At 39.6% G+C, this 10873-nt stretch overlaps 1 protein-coding gene across 2 annotated transcripts; it reads left to right on the top strand.

Moving 5' to 3' along the window:
• Window positions 1–3101: 3101 nt before the first annotated feature.
• On the top strand, window positions 3102–10587 carry LOC114358275 (heterogeneous nuclear ribonucleoprotein H). Of its 2 annotated transcripts, XM_028312190.1 has the most exons (9): window positions 3102–3383; window positions 4174–4302; window positions 4456–4620; window positions 5245–5383; window positions 7685–7769; window positions 7918–8005; window positions 8647–8765; window positions 9796–9903; window positions 10351–10587. In XM_028312190.1, the coding sequence occupies exons 1-9, from the start codon at window positions 3266–3268 to the stop codon at window positions 10474–10476; spliced, it is 1077 nt and encodes a 358-aa protein (XP_028167991.1). In that variant the 5' UTR covers window positions 3102–3265; the 3' UTR covers window positions 10477–10587. The 2 variants fall into 2 exon arrangements, with proteins under 2 accessions (XP_028167991.1, XP_028167990.1); XM_028312189.1 differs by lacking the exon at window positions 7918–8005 and having other exon boundaries at window positions 7685–7857.
• Window positions 10588–10873: the final 286 nt, after the last annotated feature.

Here is a 10873-nt window from a genome sequence, read left to right as displayed (position 1 = left end):
TAAAATTATCTATTAGCAGAAGAAGAAAGCAGACACAAGTTTCATACATTTTATGGGAGTAAGAATGGATTGAATTAGAAAAATACATTACTTTTTTCACTTCTTTTTCAGTTTTTTTCCAACACAAGAAAAACCAGGTCGTTAATGTATGTTTTATTTGCATTGTATTATTAGTATTTGAGCTATTCTACAAAACGAATGTAAATTTATTAGTCTACGTCTATTAGTTTCGACGTAATTGTTGAATAAAGATACCCCTTCCCAGCGGTTTCCATAGCGCACGCGACATGCGAAAATGCACTGCCTGAAAAAATCATACAACCTATTCCGATTACTATGGAAACCGCTGGGAATTTTTTCGAGAAATGGGTCAGGCCCCAAATTTGAAGTATTTTCATCGATAGAATTGTCCATAGATTTTGATGAAATTTGGCATAGAGATAGTTTGAGTCCCGGGAAAGAACATAGGATAGTTTTTATCCCGGTTTTTGAAACAGGGACGCGCGCGATAAAGTTTTTCTGTGACAGACAAAATTCCACGCGGGCGAAGCCGCGGGCGGAAAGCTAGTTATGCAATAAAATATATGCAATAAAATATAATAAAGCAAAGCAACAATGAATTTAGTTACCCTCATCCTTTTTTCTTGGGGCATACACATAATTATCTAAATGGCGCACACTGAAAACCATGACTGTGATCTTCCCCATCGGGCCTTCCCCCGGTGACCGGAGGGGCCACGGCATATTATTATGCTGAATGGGGTCCCATTGCGTTGGGCATCGCTGTTGCAAGTTGCGATTTTGATTTTGTGCAATGAACGTAAATTGCACCTCTGACAGATTGTCTCGTCACAAACGCTGATAGATTGTCCTGCCAGGACAGGACCGCAGATCGTTGCCCTGATTGAGTGACTGTTGTTCATAGTACAACCCGGTCACGTTAACTGCGCACCTCGTGGAATGCGACTCTTCCTCGCACTCACCCGCATGCCCGCATCCCATCTTTTGTTGAATGTTGAGATGTTTTTGTTGAATGTGTAGAGCAAAATAAAGGGTGTTAGGTAAATGGGTATATCAGCCGACACTAGCCCATGTTAACATTATATGCATATAAATAGTATGGTGAAGTCAGAAATTTGATATTGTCTTCGCTGACATTCGGAGCCAATAAAACTCAGGTTTGATGAATATTTCGTATTAATTGAAAATGTATTACAATAGTGCGTATCGCGCGGCGACTGGAAGGTAAGTGATTTTGACCGTACAAAATAGTATGAAGTTTAAAAACGCCTGCGACAAAGCAATAGCAAACAATTACATGTATTAGAAATTACGATTTAGTTAGGAAAGGAAGTGGACATTCGCACGGTGGTGACATCTGCTACCTGGGAGATCCCATCAGTACCAGGAAATAGTCTGGCGACTCTGCCTAGCAGTAGCAGCGTAAGGGAGGGGCGGTGGGGGCGGTCCCCCGGGTGCCAAGCATCAGGGGGTGACACAAGTCGCGCAGATTAGTACTCACTGGCGCATCTGCATAGCAAATTTGCGGTCTATGTCATGATGAAGTCATTTGGTGAGGAAGATAAGGGATACAAGGGTCGGCTATTTAAGATGGCCTCCACTTGCGCAAACAATGTAGAAATCTCCTCAAAAGTAAGGTGGGTATTTCCCATTACACGTTTAATATGATGTTTAGCTGATTTTATTCGAGCTTCAAAAATTCAGCTCAAAATACCTCCGAAGTGAGGAGCGTATGCTGGATAGCAAAAAAACTTGACACCTTCGCGATTTGAAAAAACACAAAGAGTAGATTCATTTTCCTTTAAAAACTGACCAATTTCTTTGTAGGAAGCCACCGCTGGCTTTCCTCTGAGAGCTATAGATAAATTTTCGTAATGTAATTAAAAAAGCGTCTTTGGAGAGGTAACTGACCACTTCCAAATGTATGCATTTGTATCGCATACAAACAAACAAACATAAATAGCATTTAAATTGCATCATTTAAATTTTTTAAATGTTCATACAAAATAAAATTTGTAAAATCATATTTGTATGAAAATTAAAATGATTATATCAATTTTCTGACTTCACTATACCATTTATATGCAATATGCATATGTTAACATGGGTTAGTGTCGGGCTCGGCTCTTATACCCATTTACCTAACATCCTGTATTGTTTCATTTTTTTTCTGTTTGATTATGGTCACTATAACTGTTGTAAATCAATATTTATAATAAGTATTTTATAATTTATAGCCTGACCAGGAACATAAAAACCCTGGCATAGAGGCGCCTCAATTGCATTTGATAGTGCAACACTGAGTACAGTCGTACATGTGTTAAATTAATAGGCTAAATTTATGTATCAGGATTCAGGATTACGGGCTAATTTGATATTTTCATAAATTACCGAAAAAATATTATTAATGGTAACCTGGTTTAAATAAATTAAATGAAACCATCAATCGAGCTAGTAGGATTTATTTTATTATTCATCAATAATCAAATTCAGAACTTGAATATTCAACTGCAATGTCTGCTCATGAACGCTTCAAACTCGGTACTTCTTTCCCAATTCCATAAAATTCAAAACTTAGAAAGTGACAAAAAACTTTAAAATAGGTAGTTGAAACAGACTACAGCTAATTTTCATAGTGGACTGTACTATACGATATACATGTCAGTCAATTTGACAACCTTTGTCGGAAACATTATTCAATGAAAATATTGTCCGAACCGTTAGTATTTCTCTTCGACAAATACATTAACACATTGTGAACCACTTTTCTTTCACGACTATAAAAATATTTTAGCAATTTAATTCACAAAATCAATTGCACACATTTAAAATAAAGTTTGTTTACACTTTGACAAATAACATGCAAGGTGACATGTCAATGAAGTTTCAGTTACTGTTGCCATTAAAAGAAATTAGTACCATTAGTTTTCCGCAACATGGCGAGGGTTTTTATGTTCCTGGTCAGGCTATACTTAATATTATTTTATGTACTAGTTTTCACTTAATATTATTTTATGTACTAGTTTTATAATTCATGTAAAATAATTTTTTTTTTCTCACTATCGACTATTAATGACACATCACTAAAATGCCACTGACAGAAAAAAGAAGACGCCGCTGTTGAGTGAATGTGAATGAGGCTATTTTTAATTTGCGACTTTTACTGAGTCAAAATCTTTAGGCGGAGTTATTCCTCGAGAAAAGTTTATTAGTGTTTTTAAATTTTGCTTCGTACAAGTTGAAAATGTTGGGGTCCGGGGACAACGGCCACATCATAAAACTGCGGGGGTTGCCTTTCTCCACGACCGTGGAAGATGTCATCGATTTCTTGGGTGGCATCAACATCATCAATGGAAAAGAAGGTAAGATAATCCAATGTTTTAATCAATCTCAATTGAATTTTAGAGATAAACTTACAAGAGACAGCTTTTCAAGTCTTAGATTTTTTTTACCCAAACACCAAAAAGTGGTGCTGCAAAATTTGCACAAGCTATTTGTAAACCGGTTTATTGAGCTTTATTGTTACATTTTAAATATCCAGTCTAATCTATCTATCCAGGCCAAAGTGGCAATAAGCAATAACTGACACAATTTTGTATCAACAAATGATAGAATACATCTCCCTGGGTTTTTTGGCTCATGTTGCGGAAAAATCTGCTATCTAACACCTTGCGGCCTGATCTCCAGCCCGTTTTGGCGTCCTTCCCTATACAGTTGCCAATTTCATCAATCACTATTATTTTCTTCAAGCCAATGTTTGTCATGCTAAATTAAGAGATTTTCTGTGTGAAAGTTTTCGATTCTAAATCAGTCACTAAAACAAAATAAATGTAGGTATGCTTTTTTTACCATATCATAATTTTTACTGATATTTAAGTAGGTGGGACTACAGAATAGTGATATCACTGCATTGTATTTTATTGCTTATGCAAATAGAAGTTTTACATATTCATAGGAGTAACATGATTCATAAGTATAGACAACTGAACATCAAGGTTAACACCAAGACATGTAGTTGTGATATAGTGCTATTTTGTCACATAAATGTATAAACTTCTTCTTTGCCTGGCCCATTCCCATTTTATTTGGTGTCGGCCCTCTGCATCAATGTATAAACTGAGTCTAAAAATGTGCGATGAAATAATGTTTTAGGAGTTCACCTTACTGAAGTCCGTCCAGGCCGACCGTCGGGTGAATGCTTCGTGGAGCTCGAGTCCCAGGAGGATGTGGAAGAAGCCCTAAAGAAGGACAAGGAGAATATGGGAAAGAGATACATTGAAGGTAATCAGATTAAACATCCAATCATTTGTCACTTATGTGTTACTATTAAATATTTTTTACGATTCAAAAGACTTGCTTCAGCTTATATTACACAAATTGTATGAAAATTCATCTTTATGATTACTAATAAAATTACTCTAAAAATTGTTACAGTTTTTTCTACTGACCGTCAAGACATGGAGTGGGCTCTAAACGCCATGCGCCAAGGTGAAAACGGCTTCGACAGTCTTCCCAACCTGAGCGATGACTTAGGCATAGTCAAGCTCCGAGGGCTGCCCTTTGGGTGCTCCAAAGATGAGATCATCCAGTTCTTCGATGGTAAGTTTTGAAACTAACCGAATATAAATCACACTTCAACATTCTGCGATTTGTTTTACCCACGGGGATGTGTAGTTCATCCTGAAGATGTGCTGTGGTAGTTATTTATTATTTCTTTCAATTTACGCAATCACGTTGACATTTTTAATACAAGATGGTTAGAATTAATTCAAAGTTGTGCATGCTAATTTCAAACTCGATTCTGTTCAGTTTTTACAATTAGAACATTATGAGAGATTTTTTTTTATAAGATTTTACCGGTTATACCAGGGCCGCATTCAAGGGCTCGAAAATTTTTGGGGTGCAAATGTACCCCATAGTATTTAGACTTTAAAATGTGGCCCTTTAATCACTGGTAAAATCCAATAATAAAAACAAAAAATTGCTCAATTACGCCTGTAGCACACCTCCGCCGCGAAACCATGACAGCGAAACGATTTCAATATAAATCTGCGCGTTTACTTCGTCACATTGCAGAGATGTATATTGAAATATTTTCGCTGTCATGGTATCGCAGCTGAGTTGTGATACAGGCGTTACAAAGGAGATTTTATTATTATTTTGAAAGCCACAGCCATCTCTAGGCCACTTGTGACATGTTGTTAATCCACTTGGGCGGGACAGGGTTGAGCGTCGCCCCGGACGGGGTGCACTTGCTATCGGACCACTCGGGGCGGGCATCGGGCGAGGCGTTCGTTCACTTCGTTGACAAGGGCCACGCACAGGAGGCCCGCAACAGGGACAGAGAGAAAATAGGACACAGGTGGGGGGACTATGTTTAACTACGCCCGGTCTGGCGTGTTAGCTGCGGTGGCGGTTTTTGGTTATGATGCGTTTGAAAATTGTTTCAGTCTGATATAAGATTTTAAACTTTCGCGTTCCATTTCAACTAAATTATGACTCATTAATAAATGTCACGTTGAGACCCGTGTCTTACTAATTTTGTTTCAGTCTGAGTTGAGTTGTTAAGAATGAAGGACTTTTATTCTGATGAAATCCTTTTAAAATATGGCTCCTATGAACGTTTAATGGCTGTGCCCAGAAAAGATATACAATCTATGTGCCATTTGTGACCAATGTTCCATTTATGGGACAGGATGCTTATCATCCTGAGGCAGGACAAGAATTACTTCGAATAATTACGATATTTGCTTTTAAACTATCGTTAAATTGCTACATAATTGAACAAGGGAATTCCTTATCAAACTTTCATCATCTACAACCTTTTTAAGATACTGCAGTGTTACTAACACTGCACTGGTGGTAGTCAAATCAAATTAAAACTATTTTATTCAATTTTAACCAGTATTTTGGCACTTATGAACACAAAAAATGTCCTTGTTGTAGACATCAATCATAACCTAAAATCTGCCGTCACAGTCTCAATCGTACCAAACCGAGGCAGCAGTATAATATTTGGTGTAGCGGGATAAGTTTGGGACCTCCTTTGTTGCTGGTCCAACTATGGTTTATACTTTATGGGACAGTTCAAACTTCTAAAATATCCTCTTTCTATATCATAGACAACTATAAATCATATAGACTAGCAACAACTGGGTGGGTTTTAGTTGTTTTTGGGATTGCATCTCATAAATTAAGGGATAGATATTTTAATCAAAATGAGTTGGTTAAATTGCTGCACATTAATGCTAACATTTTTTGACAATACATTTTGCTTGACTGATTCTATTGAAATGTGTTTGGCATGAACAAACTGGAAAGATTATGCATAAAGTATAATTAATTAAAATTATTCATAACTGCTAAATAATAAATAAAAGTAACTTGGTCCTATAGCCGTGTCTCCCGCGCATGTTAAGCTCTACACAATCAACAAAAACATGTCAACATTCAACATTTTTTGTAGGCAATTTTGTTGCATGTTGAAATGTTTTTGTTGATTGTGTAAAGCAAAACACGCGCTGGAGACCCGACTTAAGATCAATCAAAATGAGTAAGTTTAAAAGCAAGATCTAAAAAAATACAAGCTGCTAAAGTTGTTGGGGTGGATTTGCACCCCAGCAGTAGTTGTAATAAAAAAGAACTAAAGCCCGGTCTGTGAGCACGTAGAATTTTGTCCAATGACCCCAAGCTACCCATCCTTATAGCTCGCGCGTAATTATATTGCTGTCGCGACTGTGCGACGCGCGCCCGCAGTGAGTGTGCGAGCGCGACAGCAACTAAATTACTCGCGAGCGATAAGGATGGGTAGCTTGGGGTCATTGGACAAAATTCTACGTGCTCGCAGACCAGACTTAAGCAATTTATTTCGATAATTCAAACAAAATGTAGTGGCACAATAAAGTGCAGCGTGTAATGTGCAGCAGTGATTGGATGTTAAAGTGTCTAGAGGGCGGCGGGGAGCGGGGCGGCGGGTGCGGCGGAGGGAAGACGAAGACGAACGAGAAATGTTTATTGTTTTCGGTATTTTTTTTCAACAAATGTTTGTCTATGGTATTTGAAATCTCAACACCATTTAGGTAGCAGAATTTAGAGTAACACGATGTATTTTTTGAGCAATCACAGGATAAAAAAGTGCATTTGAATAATTTAAGGTCACCATTATCAATTTTAGAATTTTGAAAATAATAATAAAACTTATTTCCCACAATAGTGATTAATTTGTTTTCTACTAAAATGCACAACACACTGTATTTTTTAAAGTAATAATTTACTTGGCCTGTTTCATTTTAAAATGTATCTTATTTGAGATCTTTTACATATTTTGTAAAGAAGCTTTGAAATGAAATGTTGATGTAAAAAAATACTAATTACTTTTTAATAAATTAATAATGCAAGTGACGTTGAGTAATTAATGTCTATTAAAATGTATGGTAAATCCAAACCTATAAAATTTTTGATACTTATATTCAAGTACGCTAAAAATAAAAGATACGTTAGAAATTATTTTTCGTTCGTGATTTTACATGTAAGAAGTAATAATTGTGATAAAACCCATACCTATTGAATTGGATAAAATTCTTGTAAACCCTTAAGTTTCTTGACACTCAGCGTCACTAACCAAAGCATTTCACTAGTAATCCAACCTCAAAATCATCCGCAGGTACATAGAGGTGTTTATCAGTAACGCGGAGGAGGTCCGCGCCTACAACTCGAGGATGGAGGGCAAGATGCACTCCGGCAGTCGCGGCTACCGGCCCACGCCGTACGACCGAAGCGACCGGTTCAGTGGCGGCCGCTTCGGTACTAGAGGCAGGGGAGGCTCCTTCGCGAGAGGTAAGAGACTGGAGGCGTGCTTACACTCGCCATGGAGAGCTAGGGACACTCCGTAGCTAGGGCTACCGGCCCACGCCGTACGACCGGAATGACCGGTTCAGTGGCGGCCGCTTCGGGAATAGAGGCAGGGGAGGCTCTTTTGCCAGAGGTAAGCGACAAAGAACGCGCTTAAACTCGCGTATGGAGGGCCAGAGGCACTCTGTAGCTAGGGCTACCGGCCCACGCCGTACTACCGGAGCGACCGGTTCAGTGGCGGCCGCTTCGGGGCCAGAGGCAGGGGAGGCTCCTTCGCGAGAGGTGAGCTACAGGAGGCGCGCTTACACTCGCCATGGAGAACTAGGGACACTCCGTAGCTAGGGCTACCGGCCGACGCCTTGCGACCGGAGTGACCGGTTCAGAAGCAGAGGAGGCTCCTTCGCGAGAGGCGAGCTACAGGAGGCGCGCTTACATTCACAGAAACTATTGGTTCTTTGGCGGACGCTTCCAGACTTTAGTAAATGGGGTTTATAAGTACCCCATCAAACAGTTGATCGCATTATTATCGTTCGAATTAAAGATAAGTAATGGTCTTTCCTAAAAATAAGAATTCAAAACTGCTGTCAGACTATTCTTTAAGTAAGTATACCTAAACCTAAGACTGACCTAACCTTGTAACCAAACTTGTAACCACGAATTGGACTCAGACCAGCTGGCAGTCAAATCTTGGTGTTCGCGTTGTTTTAGAACATTTTTCTCTGGCGTATACTAGACCAAGAGTATCTGAATAATCGTGTCCTCTGTCCTAAACAGAAAGCGGCGGCTTCGGCAACGGGCGCGGCGGGTTCCGCAGCCGCGGCGGCGGCGGCGGCTCGCACTGCGTGCACATGCGCGGCCTTCCCTTCAAGGCTACCCCTCAGGATATAGCCTACGTAAGTTCTTACTTTAGCAGTAGCAATACCATAAAACCACCCTCCTTCTTTTTCTTTAGAATCTAAAGTTTTACGTCATCTAAAGTTTAGATGACGTAAGAGCCGAATAAGACAGAAATATGCAAACATCAGAGGGCTGAGTGTGAGTTTCCATCAAACGCGCTCACTAAATGACAAAAAATCAAAAAAATACATTTAATGTATGACAGGATTGTACAGCGCCCCTAGCGGGAAACGTTCAAAATGTAAAATTTTCATACATTTTTTAAAACTCACACTCAGCCCACAGGCCTTCCTAACCAGTCAAGCCAGCTTGGAGAGAATATACCAAATCCTCCATTTGATTCTGGTAAATTAGAAAAAGTCGTGGTCCTGCAGTGGAGGCTAAATGACCTGAGGTGGAATTGTGTAAAACAATCGTTATCATTTGACAGTTCATAACGTACGATAAAGTCAGTTAAAGCGTTTGATAGAATAATCGTACGTTATGACTGTCAAATGATAACGATTCCTTTACACAATTCCACCTCTGATGACGATGGTGATGTTCATGAGTGCTTACTTATCAGACAAATGTTCTAAGTGACAATACAAAATGTGTCACATCAACTCACAGCGAGCTGGCTACCAAAAACAAATACCAAGCCATTTAATAAATTAAAAAAATGCTAGACTAGATAAATTAGAAAAATCCGCGTTCGACTTGCAGTACCGTTTGTTCGTTTATCGTTTCCAGTAGGCCTAAGATGCGCGCCGTGATAACTTTTATCGACGTCAAAATGTATGGGGAAAATCGATAAAATGGCGTGATAACCGCTTATCGCGGCGCGCATCTTAGGCCTACAGGACCTAAGGCGCCGACAAAGCGACAGTGAGAACGCCCCAAGTTCTAAAAGGCTTCGAGTCCCACAACAGTGTAGACAAACCATTTTCCTGTTTCAAAAGATGGTTGATTCTTGAAGATGAGCTACCATTCTCACACTAAAATTAACTTTATTACCATGGTATATAATGAGCGTGTTGCTTGCAGTTCTTCAAGCCGATCCGGCCGGCTAACATCAACATCTTGTTCGACAACAGCGGGCGGCCGTCTGGCGAAGCGGACGTCGAATTCGAGTGCCACGAGGATGCCATGAGGGTGTGTATTGTTACTACTATTCACAGGCTAACACCATAGTAAATACAAAGAGTAGGTCATCTTCATAGAAACGCACCGAGCGCGCTTTGTATGTGAGCGCGCCAATACGTATGCGGCGCGCACGCACACACTGACAAAATTTAGCGTGGAGTTGCGCCGAATTTCGAATGGTGAAAGATTTTTTCGAATCTGTCCAGGGGGCGTAGTGTGATTTTACGTCAAATGCATTCGATATAGACTAAAAAGGGACACTAAAATGACGGATTGTACAGCGCCCCTAGCGGAAACTTTCAAGAACTAAAATCTTCATATATTTTTTTTAACGCAGTCGATATCGAATGCCTTTGATGTAAACTCGCACTACGCCCCCAGTAGTTTTGGTGCCTATTCAATGCAAACAAACAATCAAATCTTTCCCCTGTCCTCACAATATTTTTTGTATCGTAGGCGATGAGACGCGACAAAAACAACATGGACCACCGCTACATAGAACTCTTCCTAAACTCTTCGCCCAGCGGTGGCGGTGGCGGCGCCTTCAAGCCCAACAGAAGCAACTTCCGAAGCAACTACTAACTTCGACCTTACGCCCGCGCTCGAAGGTACACTTCAGGTTGGCACCATCGGGTAGCATTAGAGGGCGGTACGTGCAATTTTACAAATGTGCGATTTTGAACTTTGTGTTTTAGAAATTTCAAAATCGCACAATTTAAGTTTGTTTTTCATCACCGACTGGAACTTACAATGACAGGATGAAACAGATAATAAAATGACGTGTTGTCTTTTTTTTTCTTTATGGCTTTTCGCGGGAGCTTATGTCTTTTTTATATGCAGCATAAAGTTCAATTTCGCATGAACACGTAGCGCCATCTGGTGTCGTGCAGCAATCACTCAATATAATAAAGTTTATTTATAAAGGATTTTCGGAAAGCTATGGGTTTATAGCAAATAATTTTTATACAGTTCAAACATC

This window comes from Ostrinia furnacalis, unplaced genomic scaffold, assembly GCF_004193835.3.
Source record: "Ostrinia furnacalis isolate ACB-3 unplaced genomic scaffold, ASM419383v2 OfSCF3832, whole genome shotgun sequence".
Taxonomy (NCBI): domain Eukaryota; kingdom Metazoa; phylum Arthropoda; class Insecta; order Lepidoptera; family Crambidae; genus Ostrinia; species Ostrinia furnacalis.
Note: the sequence above shows the minus strand (reverse complement) of the source record. Positions and strands in the feature narration are given on the sequence as shown.

Bases quoted from the DNA above. Each gene is read 5' to 3' on its own strand.
- LOC114358275 (XM_028312190.1), top strand. From the start codon at position 3,266: ATGTTGGGGTCCGGGGACAACGGCCACATCATAAAACTGCGGGGGTTG. The intron at 5,384-7,684 runs GTGGGGGGACTA...AATCATCCGCAG, and splicing joins AGAGAGAAAATAGGACACAG to GTACATAGAGGTGTTTATCA. The intron at 8,006-8,646 runs GTAAGCGACAAA...TGTCCTAAACAG, and splicing joins GGGAGGCTCTTTTGCCAGAG to AAAGCGGCGGCTTCGGCAAC.